Source organism: Nyctereutes procyonoides, unplaced genomic scaffold (assembly GCF_905146905.1).
Source record: "Nyctereutes procyonoides isolate TBG_1078 unplaced genomic scaffold, NYPRO_anot_genome, whole genome shotgun sequence".
In the NCBI taxonomy this organism is placed as follows: Eukaryota; Metazoa; Chordata; class Mammalia; order Carnivora; family Canidae; genus Nyctereutes; species Nyctereutes procyonoides.
The window spans coordinates 2403803-2423218 of record NW_026575160.1 but is presented as its reverse complement, the minus strand read 5'-3'; the positions used below and the strand labels follow the sequence as shown (position 1 = coordinate 2423218).

The following is a 19416-nucleotide window of genomic DNA, read 5'->3' as shown; positions in this document are numbered from 1 at the left end:
ATTTCTATCATGAATAAATGTATACTCTTTTCCTCCCACAGGCTGTATGTTTGAGAAGGGCCCCAGGCAGTTTTATGATGACACCTGTGTTGTCCCAGAGAAATTTGATGGTAGGTTTCTCACTGTGCTTCAAGTTTGAATTTTTCTAAGAAGGAGTGGAAAGATCACCCTCGACTCCCCTGAAAACAGTTGCCATCGCGCCCTGACGATTTTTATGCACATCATTACGATGCATTTAACTCTTGCTAAACTTCGCCTTTTATAAATTCTCTCTTCCTTCCCCTATTCAGAAGCTTTTTCTTTTGTCCCATGAGAGGTCTCATTTTTAAAGATCCAACCAGAGAGTATCATTCTTGCTGAGCTTTGTGTAGAGTAAGAGGGGTCTTTCCTTTGCCCTGCAGAGCACATGCAGCTTGTTGCTTGAGATTTATTGAAAGCTGATCCCATAATTAACAAAGCAGAACAGAAAGCATGCTACTGTGGATGCACAGATGACTAATGCAGCTTCTTTCCTTTTATTGTTCATGAAAAGATGCATTATGGAACACAGGAACAACATAGCTGCCCATTTAGTTAGTGATTGTTAGTCCTTCTTTTTTGTTTTTCCTTTTCTTTCCCTGGGAAGATGTTCATTACTAATGTGCAATTACTTTGTAATTGCTTAAAATGGAGTTAGGAAAGCATTACTTTTTTTTATCACTGTCTCTTGCAGTGAAACAGCCCCAGATTTTAGAAATGAGTGTCAAGTTAGGAAAAAATATTTTTTTCCTTGACAAAGGTGGCAGAAGTCAGCATCTACGAGGAAGCTTGGGTAAAAAGTGAACAGTTAATTGATTTAGTGGTTCTTCAGAGTGGTCTCCATATTTCCTGCTTTGATTGTTTAACAGGAAATGAGCAGGGACCCTCTGATTAGCTGATTGCACAAACTTTGGGGATCATGGCTGTAATGACTTGGTAGCTCTCAGAAGTTTTTAATTGTCATTATTTGAACAGCAAAGTGCATGCTCAGATTGCTTCTCCATCTCTAATTAGTTTCTTGAAGACTACTCTGTTCCTAAGGCTTTTGCTACTCTGGTCCTTCTCAGAAAGAATGATAATTTGGGAAAGATCTGTTTCCTTAGTCTTCCTTTAAATGGCTAAATTCATTCAAGGTCACAGGGTTAAGCTCCATTAGGAGTCACTTTTTTGGCCTTATTCTAAATAGATGTTAGTTTTTTAAGCTTCGAGCTTCAGTTTGATATGTGCTATTTAGCATCATTAGCAGAGCATCACAATTCTTAAAATACAGCCTTTTCTCTTAAGACAAAGCATAAAGCCTTTACTTTTTAGAATGACCTTTATCAGTTTTTTGTTTTGTTTTGTTTTGTTTTTCATTCTTAGCTTAACATTTAAAAAACTCTTGATGACCAGAATGGGCATCTAAGGAAGAAAAAATAGCTCAAAACTACCAATTGGATTATGATATAATCTAACAAGCCTAAGTCACACTAATATTTAGGGGAGCTGTCTCTCTTGATTATTTATTCCCTTTGACTACTAAATATTCTTCAATTTTGTACTAAGAAAATGTTTTTTTAGAAGATAGTCTTAAATTTTATAAGGAATAGAGAGCAAGACATTAGAAAAGCACAGGGTTATTTTTTCATTGAAAAGGCTAGGATAGCCTGTCACATTTATAGGCAGAAGCAATCTAGAGATTAAAAGATTTGATAGTGCTTCACTCTCTGCATAATTGCTCAGTTACCCCCATGAAAAAATTTGTAAGTCTCAGAAGGAAAAACTGAGATAAATAAAACTGTCATTGAAATCAATATGAAGAGACACTTCTGTATTATTTGGCTTAGACCAAAATGACATAATGATTTCTAGCAGCGATCGGCCGAATAATTTTATTTTGGTTGTGGTTTTTAGTTTTTAAAGTGTTGTGTTTTCTTTTTCTAATTATTTTAAGAGGCACATTTCTGTCTGTTAACCAAAGGAAAGGTTTTTATATATATATATATATATATATATATATATATATATATATATATATATTTTTTTTTAAGACTTTTAAAATGTATTTATTCAGAGAGAGAGAGAGGCAGAGACACAGGCAGAGGGAGAAGCAGGCTCCATGGAGGAAGCCTAACGTGGGACTCGATCCCGGGTCTCGAGGATCACACCCCGGGCTGCAGGTGGCGCTAAACCTCTGAGACCCCGGGGCTGCCCCAACCAAAGGAAAGTTTTAAGAAGCTTCTGATCTGGTCCGTTTTATAATTCACACGTACACTGTGAATATATTTTCTGAATTGTTTCTATCATGGCATAGAGAAGTTCGCGCATTAATAATGATATGTTTGTAGGGCCCTAGACATTCAGTCCCCAGTGTGACAGATTCCACATACTTTGGGGATGGTTGGCTGGAGGCAGATGTAAATAATCAGGAGTTATGACTGAATTTTTGTTTGTTTGGTATGAGGAAGATAACTGGCCAGATTTATACCAGAAGAATTAGAACAGTAACACCCTTATTGTAATCTACTTAATAGGTTTTTTTATACTCTATAAAAATAACAAATAAATGTAACACAAAGCAACATTTCTTGATTAAAAATATAGATTGACAGAAAGCTCTTGTATATGTGTTTTTAGATTGCACTTTTAGAAAGAGATTAGCAAATTAAATTCATGTGATTGAAGTGCAAAGAAGACAAAGAAAAACGAAGGAATTTTTATTTGCTCCCAGTTAAGAAAGTAGTAGTACCAGTATGAAGGTGTGAGAAAAAGATGGTGTGATGATAATCCAATATGCCCTGATTTACTTATGAGATTTTCCTAATTTATATAAAGTACAGATTACTTAACTCAGAGTTTAAGATGCTATTAAAATTCCTTTGAGATGGAACACCTGGGTGGCTCAGTTGGTTGAGCATCCAACTCTTGATTTTGGCTTATGTCGTGATCTCAGGGTCATGTGATCGAGTTCCACATCGGGCTCTGTGCTCAGCCTGGAGTCTTTTTGAGGTTCTCTCTCTCTCTCCCTCTGCCCCTACCCCTGCTTGCTCTCTTTCTCTCTCTCACAAATAAATAAATCTTTTAGAATGAATGAATGGATGAATAAACAAATTTGCTTTGAAATATTTGCATTAAAATTTGCATTTTTCGTGTGCATGCCAGTGAAATATTACAAATTATAGTTTGCAGAATTTGTATGAATAAAGTGCCCAGAGCTTAAAATTGAATACTTTTTCTTCAGTGTTGCTTAGAGCAGTGAATAATGTCATTAACAATAAAACAAAAAGAAGTGTGATTAGATGGTATGGTTTTTAAATAAATAAGTGAAAACAAACAGATAGTTACACAAAATTTTAATGAGTAAATTATACATGTGAATTTATTCTGCATCTGTGTGCATTTATTCTGACCCTTATATGTTATATATAGTTGTTTGTAAGTTTGTACAGATTCTTGGTTTACATGAAATCCTTTAACGATTTTAAAACCCTATTTAGTGGTAACATTTTATTTCATAGAAACCCATAAAGTAGTTGTGATTTAACCATTTTAATGATTGGTCTAATGAAAATTTTACGTAAATGTCATAATAGTGCTAGTAATAGAAATTTTTATATTTTTTAATTTAGGAGACATCAAACAGGAGCCAGGAATGTATCGGGAAGGACCCACATACCAGCGGCGGGGATCACTTCAACTCTGGCAGTTTTTGGTAGCTCTTCTGGATGACCCTTCAAATTCTCATTTCATTGCGTGGACTGGGCGAGGCATGGAATTTAAACTGATTGAGCCTGAAGAGGTGGGTCTAATAGATTTTCATTAGGAAAATCAGATATAATATAAAGAAACATATTGATTAATGTGCCAAAATATATTTTTTAAATTTTATTTTATTTTATTTATTTATTTTTTTTAAAGATTTTATTTATGTATTCATGAGAGACAAAGAGGGAGAGGCAGAAACACAGGCAGAGGGAGAAGCAGGCCCCATGCAAGGAGCCCGACGTGGGACTCAATCCTGGGACTCCAGGATCATGCCTAGAGTGGAAGGCAGGCACTAAACAGCTGAACCACCCAGGGATCCCCTATTTTTTTTTAATTTTAAAACTTTAGGGAAAGCTTCTGAATTAGAAGTTGGGCAAAGGAAAAAGTATGTCTACATTTAAAATAAGCAATAAATATGTTGCACGATTTTTCCAGTTGAATGACATCCTACAGGATTGATGTTGTAGAAAACCAGCTAGACTTGGTTTTAGACTTGATTCAAGAATATGATTCTTGGGAAGTCTCTAAAAGAATATCTAAATTGTGGATGTTTGATATTCTTGGAAGAAGAGAGGGTTTGTCTGTTGACATTCAGCTAGTTTTGCACATGAAGGAATTGTTCTTGAGAAAGTTATTATTTGGATAATCTTGATTTTGTCAAGGGATTAGAGAGGAACATTTAGAGACCAAAGTCATGCACAAGAGGAGGTGGGGGAGAAATTGCTGTGGGATAAAGGCACACAAAGGCCACAGTAGACAATTCTTAGTCAGGAAGTGTTTCTTAGGAAATGCCAACCTAATAATAACACTGTTTCTCTTTGATTTTTGGTAACATCTTTTCAAGTCAGCTGGGCTGTGTACACTCCATTGCAGGGTAAGGAGAGAGTATCACCATATTAACTAAGAAATTACCAGAATGAGATAATTCTAGAGAGAGAGAGAATATGGATAAATGGAACACACTTTCAACTAACTATTCACCTGGCTTACTGCTGCCTTCTCCCAACCCCTATGCATGTACAAATGGAGTTTTCCTGAAGATCTTCTCAGTTCAATTTTTATTCTCCCCAGGTCTAGCTTGAGGCTTAAAAATACTACCATTATTACAGCATAACCCACTAATATCATTTTGGACCTCTATAGAAAGGTGACTTTTACGTAAAATGTTTGTATCTTACTAAAGGTGCTTTCTCAGTTACTGTTAAAATTGACTTTAGTTTACATTAGCCAAGAAAGCAATGGACGACTTTCAATTAGCGTGCCTATGATGGCTCATATTGGCTGTAGGGTCTAAATGCCTCAGAAACATGTAAAACTTAGTAAGATATCCAGCTAATTTTGAACCCAAAGTGATTAGTTTCGATTAGTATAGACTGGACATCTACAATCTAGGCTAATAGGACTTTACATCTTCAATTTTCTGCCCTCTGAAACCGTGTATTCATGCATAACCAGATGACATGTCCTCATTTGATATCCAGAAAATAAGTTACTTTCCTTATTTAAGAGATTCTCTGATTCAAATTTGTATTAAAAGAAATTTGAAATAAGAGGAGCTGGTTAGCATAATTATGTCTACTTCAGATGACATGAATACACTAGTAGTCTAGAGGGATTAGCTTTGTATCTCCATTGCCCTCCACCAAACACACAGAGAGCTCAGTATCAGACTTTGAAAATATCCATTATCTAGTATGAGCTAAGTGTTTGGGTGTTTGAATTTCATAGTGTATCTAAGGCTTAATTTGGCTCTCAAAGGAAATTCATTTTTATGTAGATGTACTTAAATGATGTAAGTGAAAGACCCATAAAAATGTGAAGCACTAACAAATGGAGTCTAGAAACACTTAATGTAAAGTAACTTGAAAGCCCTTTAACATGATGGGAGTGTGTGTTCTTCACCTCATCAAACATGTTAATAATCGCTGCAAGAGGTGGTTCATCCTAGACCTGAGTATATCCAACAGCAATTTCTATCAGTTCTTTCCTCTACCTATGACTAAAGTAAAGTGAGCAGACACAGAACTTTTTTTCCTGCCATATATTTGTCAAGGTGGAAAAATTTCTGAATTATGTTGGTAATTACTGATCTCTGAAGAATAAAGTTCTTACGAACATCATTAAGGTTTTTATTTAGCAATTGTTGACTTTCATTTTAATCATGAATAAGAAGACTTGAACAGATGACCATTAACTTGTATCAGATTCTAAATTTCAGTGATTTTTTTATTGCAAGAAAGACACAGTTACATCTGTTCAATACAATAAACGGACATTTAGATACCTTTTCTGCAGTAGACTCATGACTTATAAAAAGGCCAAGTAATTTCAGAGTCAGTAGACCATTTCCAAGCAGTAACTGACTCAATGATAATTGTTCAGTAAGTACTAAGTCTCCTATGGCTTTTGTTCAAAATAAAATATGTTTCTAATGCCGCATTGCTCACTGTTGTAGTTGCTTCCATTAGACAATGGCTGTACCATTTACATTTATTTTTTGGAAAGCATTTGTGAAATTCCTTTAGCCTCTGTGGCCCATGGTCACCCTCCTTCTTGAACCACACAGTAGCTCCTTGAGTGTCTGTGTCAATACAGCTCCTGAAAGGTGCCTCTGAAGCCATCCTTTTAGGAAATACTCATTGGTTCATTTCTTTCTAGTTCATTTTGCATTTTAAAATGATATTGAGGAAGCCTGTTGTCTTGTGCTGACGATCTGCTCAGTGTGCTTGAGTAACTCAAGCAAGCACATGTTATTTAACAGCTCTCTTTTTGAGATATTTGAGATAATGAGATGTTATTTTCAAATTAATCATGGATCCGAGGGAATTGTCTCAGGGAACAGTTGTTCACGTAGTACAACATCTCTAGGACTCAGTGAAGAAGTCTTTCAAAGATATTCAAAGTTGTTGAGCTACATGAGTTACTAGGAAGTCTGATAACCAGGACCTAGTTATGGTTTCCAGGTTTACTGTTGGGTATTCAAACATGATTTTTAAAAGTAAATTAATATTTGAGCTATTATGTTTTCCTTCTAATTCATTTGACAATATGAGTGATTTTTTTTCAAAGACTTTCTTCATTTATTTGAGAGAGAGCATGAATGACGGTAGGAGCAGAGGAAGAGGACAAACAGACTTTTGCTAAGCACAGAGCCTAATGTGGGGCTTGATCCCGAGATCCTGAGATCATGACCTCAGCTGAAATCAAGAGTCTGACCCTGTTGACTGTGCCACTCCAGCATCCCTAGAGTGATTTTTGTAGTTCAGTTGCCTTTTCAGTTTCCTTATTAATAGTCGGAGTTGAAGGAGTATCATAAGGAAGTTACTGAAAGCGTTGCCATCACTGCACCCATTCCATGTTGAGAATGCTGCCTTGGCTTTTAGTGGTGCTGGAGGTAGCGGTGATTGGTGGTTCATACATGAGGGCCGACTGGGGTTTCTGTGTTGGTACATGGTCTAAGCTATCTAGGAAATTATCTGTATTACCTATTGATTTTAAGTTTCAATCTTTTTTTATTTTTTTTATGGTGGTAATAACATTTAACCTGGGATTTGCCCTCTTATCAAATTTTTAAATGTATCATATAGTGTTGTTAACTGTGGGCATGCTGTGGTAGAGCAAATCTCTAGAACTTACCTTGCATGACCATCCCATAGGCATAGTGGTGTATCCCACTTCCCTTTATGATAAAAGTGACATTGAACAAATAAAAACAGCTCGAAGAATATATTTTTTGTTTAAAAATATCTACTAATACCCACTTGTGCTGAGAATTAACTGGCATCCAAAAAAAAAAAAAAAAGAATTAACTGGCATCCTAAAAATCAGACTCTGCTGATGGTATCAAAAAATTATCTTTCTCTCCCTAGAGACTTCCACTGGGTTGTCTCAAAGTTGGTTGCAAGTATTTTCCTTCCTATGTGCATCCTGGTGAATCTCTAGAGGAGAATCATTTATAAATGAAAAGGTAGTCAGAAACTTGTGTTTAATTTAAGGAAATATTAGTAGTTTATTTTTATGTCCCTTCCATGTTTGCATGCTGTTCAGTTGCCAAGTCTATTAAAGATTTGCTGATGCCCATTGTTAGGTTTTATGTTTTTTTTTTTTTATTTTTTTATTCATGAGAGACAGAGAGGCAGAGACATAGGCAGAAGGAGAAGCAGGCTCCCTGTGGGGAACCTAATGTGGGATCTGAGGACCCTGGGATCATGACCTGAGCCAAAGGCAGATAGATGCTCAACCACTGAGCCACCCAGGTGCCCCCCCCCCATTGTTAGGTTTTTAAAAGACATTTTATTTAGAAAGTATTGCTTTCATTTCTTATTGCCACCCTCCTATTTCACTATTGCTAAGAACACTTACATTAAAATGAAGTTTATCTTTGGAAAATTCAGATGTACCTGCCATGCTGACTGCTTGGATATGTAATCATGTTCCTGTTACATCACATCTCTCTGCTCTTAAAAAAGTCTACTGATGCAAGTGGCTAAATTACATTGTATCTTCATTTAGGAGATACAAATTAGCAGAGGGAGAAAATAGCAAGGATCAGTATTTTTGAAAGAAAAAAACAAACCCTGGGGAAAGGTTATTGCTAATAAAGAGGAGAGGAGACAGAAATGATCTCTCTGAAAAGCATTTTATTTTTAGTATAGGATGTGACATAGCAGCAACTTGGAATTTCATAGAAATGAAGGAAAACCCTAACCCTATAAGATAACGTCCTCTTGGGGTCACCTAGGTATGCATGACAGCTGCAGTTTCTGCTCAGAGTAATAAAATATGGAAATCCGTGAGGACACGTCTCTAACTGGGGTAGCAGAGGCAAAGTCAAAGCTACACTGTTGGATGTAGCGTTTCAGGCAGCCTAGGATGGTGGTGAGGTCGGGGATAGAGACACATTGCAGAAGGAGGTTTCCTTGAAGAGCTCTGCTTTGCCAGAGAGGTTGCTCCTCCAAAGCCACATTCTCAAAAACTCTGAGATTTTTCACTAAACAACAAAGTGGACATTCTGCTTTAGAAGTTTTTGTTTGTGGACTCATGTACAGGGTGACCTTTTCCACTTCCTTTTTATTTTTAGTGTCCAATTACTGTTCTCTAAATGAATGCTTAATTCCTCAGTTCAGTATTGGTTACAGTTTTATTCTGGTGCTGCTTCAGGCAATAAAAATTATTTGCAGTTCAGATTATGAATTTGTATACTGTTTCCTTTGCTACACACACAGTGCCACTTGTTTACTCTTTCATGGAGTATCTAACAGGGTATTTTTTCTTTAGTTTATCATAACCTCAGAAAACACCTTCACAAATCACTAAGCTGTGCTTGATCTATAGGTTTTATCTGAAAAACTAAGAAGGAAACAACAGGCAGTAGATCTCACAATGGGAAACTTGCCTCGTTTTAGTGAATTGCAGCCTGTTCATTCCCATTGTAAACACATCCCCTTATTTCCATTTAATTTTGTATCCAAAACAATAGTGACAAAGAATTCTATTGTGGAGTTTCAGAATGATCATTGCACGCCTGGTTTAAAAGCAAACCAGGACACAGGAAAATTCAGATCATGAGAGCTTTTGCCTCTTTACTTATGTCTTTAATTTGGATGTGTTTTTGGAAGATTTGGAAGTCCTTGATTAATTTACTAATGTTTTAGGAAATATCTCGATAAGGTAATGCTTAACACTACAATGTAATTCTGTTTTGGTGACAGGTGGCCCGGCGTTGGGGCATTCAGAAAAACAGGCCAGCTATGAACTATGATAAACTTAGCCGTTCGCTTCGCTATTATTATGAGAAAGGAATCATGCAAAAGGTGAGCAGCTACAACAGCATTAAAATTCATTGAAATGTTGCACATTAATCTGCATGTCATACTTTAAAAGCCACATATCGCATTGCTGAAGCAAGGTTTTCACTCATTTTAACGTATGCTTAGCTCTTGGTTTTGGTATGACAAGCCTTTCTATTTATAGATTCATGAGCATTATAGTCCTATGTAATAATGTCATATAGAAACTAGTGGACTTTCTGGAGGTCCCAACTCTACCGTATTTGGTAAAAAAATGTTGTTTCAGTACTAATATTCCCAGAAGTTTTTGGTAGTCTGCTGTATTCTCCCCAATGACATAATTTTGAAATGCCTTTGTTTATAGATTCTGGTACTAACTGAATTCTTACTTTTCCCTCCGTGTTTTGATGCTTAAAACATTCAGAATATTTCTTGTTCTCCTGAAAAATCTTTTCTTGTTTGAAATCTTGCCCAGTTTTGCTGCTTGACAGCTCAGAAACCTAAACCATTTATTCAAAATTGATATTTGATATTATTTCATTGGTGAATGAAGTTGAGTTAAATGGATTTTATTTTATTTCAGATGAGCTTCTTTTAATATTTGAAGGTGGCTTTAAAAAGAATAAGATAAAACAAATGAAGTACACGTAGAACAAAATAAAATTTTGAACAAGGTCATGAATACATGAATAAAGATCAAACATTGGATATTTGTTATTATTACATGTTTTAGCCTTGCATATGTATTCATTCCAATTTCTAGATTGTGAACTAAGTTTATGATCTATCCATTGTGAACATTACTCTTTTATTGTGCATCCTTTGTTCAGTTGGGAGACACAAACATAGTTATATATTGCAGATTGTGGCATATTTTTATACCACTATAGTTATGCCAAGAAAAACTAGACCAGTTGCTACACGAAACATACTAGACCAGAGGGAACAGCATCATTGAGTTTTTAGACCAAAGGAAATCAGTGCTCTGGAGTTTGCTGGCTCACAAGTCAGAATGCCCAAAATTTTTGAAAGATAAGGCTCAATTAGTCTCTCCCTTTCTATTTCCCTGAATCTCACCTTCAAGATGTGTAACCGTTTCTTACTTGCTCCCCTGTCTTCTCCACCTCAACACTGGGGTCGTTTTTAATTCCTCCCTTCCTCTCATTCACCTTTCCCATCTGCAGCCAAACCCCTTCAGTGCACCATTCCAGATGCATTCCATTCCTTCCATTTCCCTCACCATCTAGATGCTTCTGGCCGTCAGGTGGGCTGTCACTGTAGGTACTAACCAGTTTCCCTGGGCAGTGTTGAGGTGCTGTCACAGAAAACACAGTCATGATTTAAGTTTACATGCTGCCTTCTCAAGGAATCAACTTTTTGAACAGATTCCTCTCCTGCTAACTAGTGGTGTTCTTACTTCATGAAGTTGTTGTCATTATTAAATGAAATAAGGTAAAAGAAACTATTTGCAACTATTTATTTATCAGCTAATATAGAATAGCAAAGTGTCTGTATGTGACAGACCTTTTGGGGTATTGCTACATAATATAAGAAAGCATAGGTTGTTTGATGATGAAACATATAAAATTGAAGTCTACTTGTAACTAGCACAAAAGTGAAGGCTTTTTACAGTTTTTACAGTATGTTTACTCTTCTTCACTTGTTGAGCCATTCTACTTGCTACTGTGTGACACGCTTGTGACTCCCTCATTGCTTCACTGCTATGATTCTATGATTCTCTATAGCATCTTACCTTCTGATTTTTACCTAACATCTGTACCAATCTTATGGTTAAATAAATTCTAACAGAGCCATTCAGAGGAAAATTATGCTATCCTTAAAAAAATATCTATGATGTAGAATTTTATATTTCAGTGTGTAGGGGAAAATGTTTATATGACCACACTTGTTTATAAACTTAACATTATGTATGTATGTGGTGTATGTTAAGGAAAATTAAATGGAAAGATGAGACATTGAAATAAAAATAATCAAATGAATCTAAACATGTTAAAAAGCCCTGATTATTTCAGTAGCTCTGAAAGAGATAAAAAATGATGGAGTATGGCTTTTATTTATTTTTTATCTTTTTATTTTTTTGAAGATTTTATTTATTTATTTATTTATGAGAGACACAGAGAGAGAGGCAGAGACATAAGCAAAGGGAGAAGCAGGCTCCATGGAACTCAATTCCAGGACCCCGGGACCATGACCTGAGAGCCAAAGGCAGACGCTTATCCACTGAGCCACCTAGGTGCCTGGAAATATGGCTTTTAGACTATATGTGTACACTTCTATTTCAAAACCTAGGAATTCCCAGGAAAATCTATGCAAATATTTTAACAGTAGTTATTTCTGGATAATATAAGGATAGATCATTATTTTCTTTTGGCTTGATCTGTAATTTTTAATTTTCCTCCAGTTTTTCTGTTACTTCTGATATTTAAAAAGTTAACACCTAATTCGAATATCTAGTCTTTCAAAGCACAGTTCAAAAGATACTTCCTTGTTAATTTCTGATTCATCTCCCCTATAAAATTCGTGTTTTATCTATCTCAGCATTGCACTTTGGGTATATTTAATGTGCAGCATTTTCTAGATTGTAATAGTATTGCTAATAATGAAAGACATTATTTCCCATGGTAATTATCAGCCCTTGTTCTAAACTCTGACATTTAACATAGTAGTAGTTCTAAAAATGTTTTTTCATAAGAAAAATAGTAGGAAGCAATGAGTCAAGGCAGACTCCTTAAGAGATTTTATAATCTTGATTGCATGTTGTACATTTAATTCCCCATAGTGATTTTTCAAATCAGTTCTAATTATAACCAATAGCAACAGGTTGGATAAAAAAGCTACTAGTAGCGTAAAGCAAATACCTCTTTGCAGCTCCAAACAAAACAAAGCAGGTTATTAAATGTTCTAAGATATGCAGGCCATTTATTTTTTTTCTCAAATTGGTTTGAATAAAGAAAAAATGGAAAACTAGGATTTCATATCTTGGGTTTGTTTCTGATATTGCCAATTTTTATTTTTACGGCAATTTCACCTTTATGAACTTAATTTCCTTTTTATAAGGGGCTGAAGTAAGTAAATTTATGCCAACTCTTCTGTTTGTCATGCGATGTACCGGAGAGCTGTCCATCTCAGTTTTACAAAAGGCTTTCCAAAGGGAGCCGTTCCCACCTCTATTTCACAAAAAAGGAGGAACTGAGGCCGGGTTAAAAACACATCCAAATTCATAAAAACTAAATGCTCACTGTTTTCAAACCTAAGACTATTCAGATTACTTGGATCCTCTAAATTGGTTCCTGTTCCGAGGTAAAAAATCCAGGACAAAAAAATGTTACAAATCTTAAGTCCCAGAACAGTAGCAGTCTTTGGTAGTTGATTTTTATTTTCCAAACATATACAGATAGTTTGTGAACCATGAACTTAGCATTCTCCTACATCACGAAGCAGCTAGCAGTGCCTTCCTTTTTTTGATACATTAGGAACCCAGAGGCACTGAATAATTTTCACCTTTCTAAAATTATTAATCTCTGCATCTACATGAAGAGTTACCTCAATGTCATTACGAAGAATTGTATTCATACACACACCTACTCCCACCCTCCATCTCCAACCTGCCCCAGTTTTTTGAGAAGCTCTGTTTTGTCTATTAATGGGGAAGGAGGGTGCATATTTGTTCCATTCAATTGTTTATAATTTCCTAGAGAAACATTATTCTTCAAAATTTAAGTTTGGGACGTGTCATTCCCTACAAATTATGCTACTTCTCCTTTATTTCAGGCAGCTGTCACATTTCTGTTTCTCATTTCCTCCCTATCATTGTATATTTTAAATTCCTTTCACTTTTTTACACCTCTTACTTCAATTTGACACTTTACACACATCCTTAACTTCTGTCTAATGCATCTTGCCTTCATTTTTAAAAGTGATGTACCCAGGATCATGCTGTCCTCTTGATCCATCTTTCATTTAAATAAGGCTATGCATCTTATGGTTTTCGTTTCTTCTTTTTTTTTTTTTTTTAGATGGAAATATGCAGTCATTCCCCCCACCCCCAAATAAAATAAAAGAAAAAAGAACCAGTTCTTTTTTTGAATCAGTGAGTCACTAGTCTAGTCTTATTAGGAACACAGCACATTTTTCTTTTAAGGAATTTCAGAAATCTAATATTTAGAGGGAAACACTACATTGTAAAGGTCCAGTTATTTTATAAAGATACTACTATCTAAAGCAAAGGAAAAAAATTTCACTGTGAGATGCTTGGATGAAATCATTGATTTTTTTCCCCCCCAAATAACAATGTAAGTTTACCTTTATGTTAAAACGAACAAACTGCTAAGCTTTCTAGCTGTGCCTGGAATGAATGTAATTATTGCTCAAGGTCAATCATTGCTCAAGGTCTCATTTCCCTCTATTGGACTGAAGTGTATTCCACAAAGTAAGATTTTTTTTTTTCTCTTAGGGATACCTGCTAACACTTGGTTACTTTCCTTTTGTTATGCATCCTTTCTGGTGTATAACCATGTTTTTGTTCTTTTCTTTCTCTGCTCTTTACCATTTGGGGATGGTCAAGATTGTGGCTCACCTGAGGCTAGTTGACAGATAGCTTTATGTCAGTTTCAGGCGTACAGCATAGGGATTCACTCTTTGCAGATATCATGACATAATCACCCCAGGAAGCTAGTTCGTTAACATCCCACACCATACATAAGGATCGATTTTTCTCTTCTGTGTTTTCATCAGGTGGCCGGAGAGAGATATGTCTACAAATTTGTGTGTGATCCGGAAGCCCTGTTCTCCATGGCCTTTCCAGATAATCAGCGCCCACTGCTGAAGACAGACATGGAACGTCACATCAATGAAGAGGACACAGTGCCTCTGTCTCACTTTGACGAGAGCATGGCCTACATGCCTGAAGGGGGCTGCTGCAACCCCCACCCCTACAATGAAGGCTATGTATATTAACCCAAGTGACAGTCACGCAGGGCCTCCTCGCGCTTCTCCTCTTTTTGCAGGATGCAGAGAATCTCTGAGTTCTCTTCAATCTTTGTTTGATTTTCGTTGTTTGTATTTTATTTTTAAATAATAATACACAAAAAGGGGCTTTCCTGTTGCATTATTCTATGGTCTGCCATGGACTGCGCACTTTATTTGAGGGTGGGTGGGAGTAATCTAAACATTTATTCTGTGTAACAGGAAAATAATGGGTGAATGGGTGGGGGGATATGGGGATTACTTTTTACTTAGGCTTGGGATGGGGTCCTACAGGTTTTAAGTATGATGAAGCTATATCATGTTTATTTGATTTCATAACAACATAAGAAAATGTTCATTTTCTCTGGGTATCTATGGTACAGTTAATTCACATTGTGTAAATATCCACTTGGAGACTATTTGCCTTGGGCATTTTCCCCTGTCATTTCTGAGTCTCTGCAAGGTGTACAAAAAAAATCCACAAAAAACAAAAAACAAACAAAAAAACAACAACAAAAAAAACCTACTGTAAATGGCAGTTTAATTGTTAGAAATGACTGGTTTTGCACCTGTTGTAAAAAGGTATTTAGAGATCGCATTTGCTGTTATTTGTTTTGTTTTGCTTTCTGTATGACTCACAGAGGATAACCATAAAATGGGTCATTCTCTCTGAAGTTGAGTGATGATCACCATGACTGTAAATGAGGGGCACAGTTTTGGACTCTGGCTCCAAATCGAGTCACAGGCCAGTAGCATCCCATGTACCTGGTGCCACCTTGCTGTCTAGACACACATCATACTCTTGTTTAAATATTTTGAAGCCCGTTTCAGTTAAATAATGATATGTCATGGTCCTTTGAGATCTTCATTTAAATGTTAAATCTGGGATCACAATGAAGCAAAAAATATCTATCTCACTTCCTTCAGTACATAAAGAAACATTATTTAATCGATAAGAATTAACTGTACTAAATCACGTATTATGCTGTTCTAGATACAGCAAGCACTCCTTAAGGAAAATATCCAATACACTAAATAGGTACTATAGTAATTTTTAGACATGGTACCCGTTGATATGCATTTAAACCTTTTACTGCTGTGTTATGTTGATAACATATATAAATATTAGATAATGCTAATGCTTCTGCTGCTGTCTTTTCTGTAATATTCTCTTTCATGCTGAATTTACTATGACCATTTATAAGCAATGCAGTTAACTACAGATAGCATTTCAGGACAAAATAGATGACTCAAACCATTTATTGCTTAAAAAATAGCTTATGCCATGCTATGCTATAAGCAGCTTTTATGCACATTGACAAATGAAGAGTAAGCTTCAGCTTGCTAAGGGAAACTGTGGAAACTTTTGTAACTTTTGGTGAAATAGAAAATTATTTACAAACTGTCGAAGAATCTGAGGAAGTTGTTGTATGACATAGTGCTGGCACAGATACTCATCTTGTTTGGGACTCTTGTGTAAATGTGATTGGATTGTTTGAAAGAAGATTTAAAGATTTAAAGTTTCAAAGGGTTTTGTTTTGTTTTTGTTTGGCATTTGGAGAAAATATTGAAAGCAGGATATGTTGTTTCATTCACCTTGGAAAAAAAAAAGTAAGTGGTGTTATAATATCTTTGAATAGCTTGCTAAAACCGTTCAAACAAGAAGCATGAGTTTTGTTCAATCCATCAATATCCCAGAGGAACAACATTTTTTAAGAGTCTATAATGAAATATTAAGAAAAATATCTTAAACACAAAGCCAAAATGAACTTATAAGAGCATTTCTTAACAAGCACAGGAAAGACTGATGAAAGATGATTGCCTGGCAACTGATTTTCCAACATGGCACAGGTCACAGCTTCTGTATCTAAATTGAACAGGTATTGGGAAATTTACATACCATAATCAATACTACTCACATTTAATCCTACAAAAAAAAAAAACTATTTTAATTTCAACATATATATGTAACCTGTGATTTCAATGATTGTTCTGCATATACATTATATATCATTTGGCCCATTTGGGCTAATAATGCCTTAAAAATGAGAACTTTTTCCCCTCTCTATGCTCATATGGCCATTTACAGCACTTAGAATAAAAACAAATTTTAACATATTCAGCTGAAGATTTATTGGAAAGAGAACATATTTGGAGAAATTAAAGGAGAAATGAAAAGTGGGTCTTTAAAATATCTAAATGAAATTGTATTGAGGATTCCTTTTTTTTATTTTCCTCTTTTTCTTTTTTTTTCTTTTACTTTTCAAATTTCAAGTTCTAATTTCCCATTGGGGAGGAATTGGACTATGAGTTATCTTAAGGGATCAAAGGAAGAACTGGTATTAATTATATAATATGTAAGGACAAATTATTTTTCTGCTTAAGGTAGTGAATCACAAAATAAGTTAATTGGCCAACATTAAGGATATTTCCAATACGGAAGGGTTCAAAACATTGCATTATAAACTCTTTTGGGAAATGTATCTAAAGTTTTCTTTTTTTTTTTTAAGTTCTGTTTTTATCCTACTTTTTGTTTGCTTGTGTTTTTATTTTCAGATAGATTAATAAATCTGGCAGCTGATTTCTGCAAGATTCTTGTGTTTTGAATTTCTAATTTAATTGGCTACTCATAGAAAATTAATTAAAAATATTTTTTTCTTCAACTTGGTAAAATAAACTAAAAGAAATATCCCCCTAGAGTTTGCTGCCTATTACCCAACAGACTAATTACAACAAAGAATGTTATATCCTAAATAACTAATGAAAAATGATTTTTCTTAAGTTATGCTGAAAAATAAAAATTCACAAAGCTAACAGTGCAGAGCAGTTCTCTCAAATCCTTGAAGGATTTTGGAGGTCATTTATTTGAACCTCTTTTTTACAGATTGTTTTAATTTCTTATAGCTACTATAGCAAAGTTAATGGTTTGAAACTACACAAATTTATCCTAGAGATCAGAAATCCAAAATGAGTCAAAAGCTATTAAAATCAAAGGGTGTGTATAGGGCTTGTTCCTTTCCAAGGCTCCAGGGAAGAATCTCATTCTAACTTCTTCCACTTTTAGAGGCTGCTGACATTTCTGGCTCCCAGCTCCTGGCTCCTGGCTTCATCACTGCAGTCTCAGTTTCTGTGGTCACATCCCTTTGTCTACTATCTTCCTCTGCCTATCTCTTCTAAGGACACTTGTGATTGCATTTAGGGTCCACCCAGGATAATCTCTTCATCTCAAGATCTTTAACTTGATGACATCTTTGAAGTTAGTATCATTCACAGGACTGGGCTATGGAGGGGTGTGGGGAGGGTGTGTTACTCATCCTATCATGTAGATGAAGACACTTGTAAAAATACGGATTGATTTACCTATGGGCAAAAAGTCTTATTGATGAAGATAGGATTGGAAGTTATTGAAAAACATTTTTGTTTACCATTGAAATAGTTTTAGTTCACATAAATGGTACTGAAAGCATTCTATTCAAGTTTACCTATTCCACTAAAGCATCTGGTAATCGCATCAAGCTTTTACATGATTTGAATAACCGCTCATGTAAATATTATGTAATGAGAGGAAAAAAAGTGTGATAATTACAGAGTAGTAGCTCAGTTAAATCTGTTGTCCAAGCCAGAGTTATATTTTTTAAATAAATTTCTTTTTGTCCTAGTATGAGTTGTTACTATACGATCTCAACATCTGCAAGGGATTACTATTTAGTTCTAAAGTATGAGTCATCTATATGACAAAGACAGAAATCTACTACCCACTGTTAATAGCATTTAACTAGATTTTGGGCGTGTCTAAAATAAGCTACTTTGTCTATCTAGCAACACTTCCATAACTTACAGTGACAAAACATTAGAGAAGGCCATTTGAATGTTTCATACTGGGTATCTTAAAAGAGGAAAAGTAAAACTTAAAAATAAGTGAATGAGCTATTTTCCAGTTGCAGTTTGATGTGAAGATGAGAAAAATAGAGTTGTACAAAAAAAAAGTTGGTTCAAAATAAGAGAAGGGAATTAAAAAGCCTATTGAGCATATTAAGCAATTGTGATAAGAATTTCATAACAAGATTCCCTAAGATATCAGTGTTGGACGGGATCCTGAGGAATTTGGCCTAATACTTAGAACTGAACTGGTACTTTCAGGGCTTGACCATAACTTTTTTTTTTTTAACATAAGACTCATTTAGATTTATTTATAAAAAATTATGGAAAAATAGAGTTTGAGAGTGGACACCTTTATAGAAGTAATGATTTTAGAATGTTAAATTATATATAGAATAGCTATGGTTCAGGAATTCATATATTGGGTACAGTTTTTTGTTTTTATTTTGCATGTAGACTCCAATATTCTTCCATTCTAAAATGATATTTAATATTTCTATGGAGAAGACATTTTCAATCCACTTGGATGTATTGAAATTATGGTTTGGAAACACATACTATGAAATTTGTGATTATAGCAAATTAAATATGCTCAAAACTTAAATCTGAAATAAAAGCCCAGAAACTGAAAGTATTATTGTGATCACTCTGAATGGTGGCACATCTAAAACTGATGAATGTTGTCTAAATTTTTGACTTGCTCTTAATCATCTGAATCATTTTAATCATTTAATTTATGACCAAGGCATTTGAGTAATCTTTTTGCTACCCTTCTACCACTTCCCATGTATTATTCTCTTTCCAGTAACTTAGGTCCCAGGACGTCTGATAAATCTTTTTCTAGTTGTAAGCCCTAATTTCTTTTAATATATTATTTCACTTAATCCTTTCAGCAACTATATCGGAAAGAAATTTGTAGAAGGGAGCTACCCAAATTATTTCAGTGACTCCCATGTGCCAGCCAGCAACCATGCATGACATATGCTACTGCCTCTATCAC

General features: G+C 35.1%; 1 protein-coding gene across 5 annotated transcripts in view; it reads left to right on the top strand.

Annotated features, from left to right (window-relative positions):
- The window catches only part of ETV1 (ETS variant transcription factor 1), a 96336-nt gene extending 77309 nt beyond the window's left edge, over positions 1 to 19027 (top strand). For all 5 annotated transcript variants that reach the window (XM_055314878.1, XM_055314879.1, XM_055314880.1 and 2 more), the window contains 4 exons: positions 42 to 110; positions 3627 to 3796; positions 9474 to 9575; positions 14307 to 19027. In XM_055314878.1, the coding sequence (XP_055170853.1) occupies positions 42 to 110; positions 3627 to 3796; positions 9474 to 9575; positions 14307 to 14528 (563 nt within the window). In that variant the 3' untranslated portion in view covers positions 14529 to 19027. The remainder of the gene's footprint in view (positions 1 to 41; positions 111 to 3626; positions 3797 to 9473; positions 9576 to 14306) is intronic.
- The last annotated feature ends 389 nt before the right edge of the window (positions 19028 to 19416 follow it).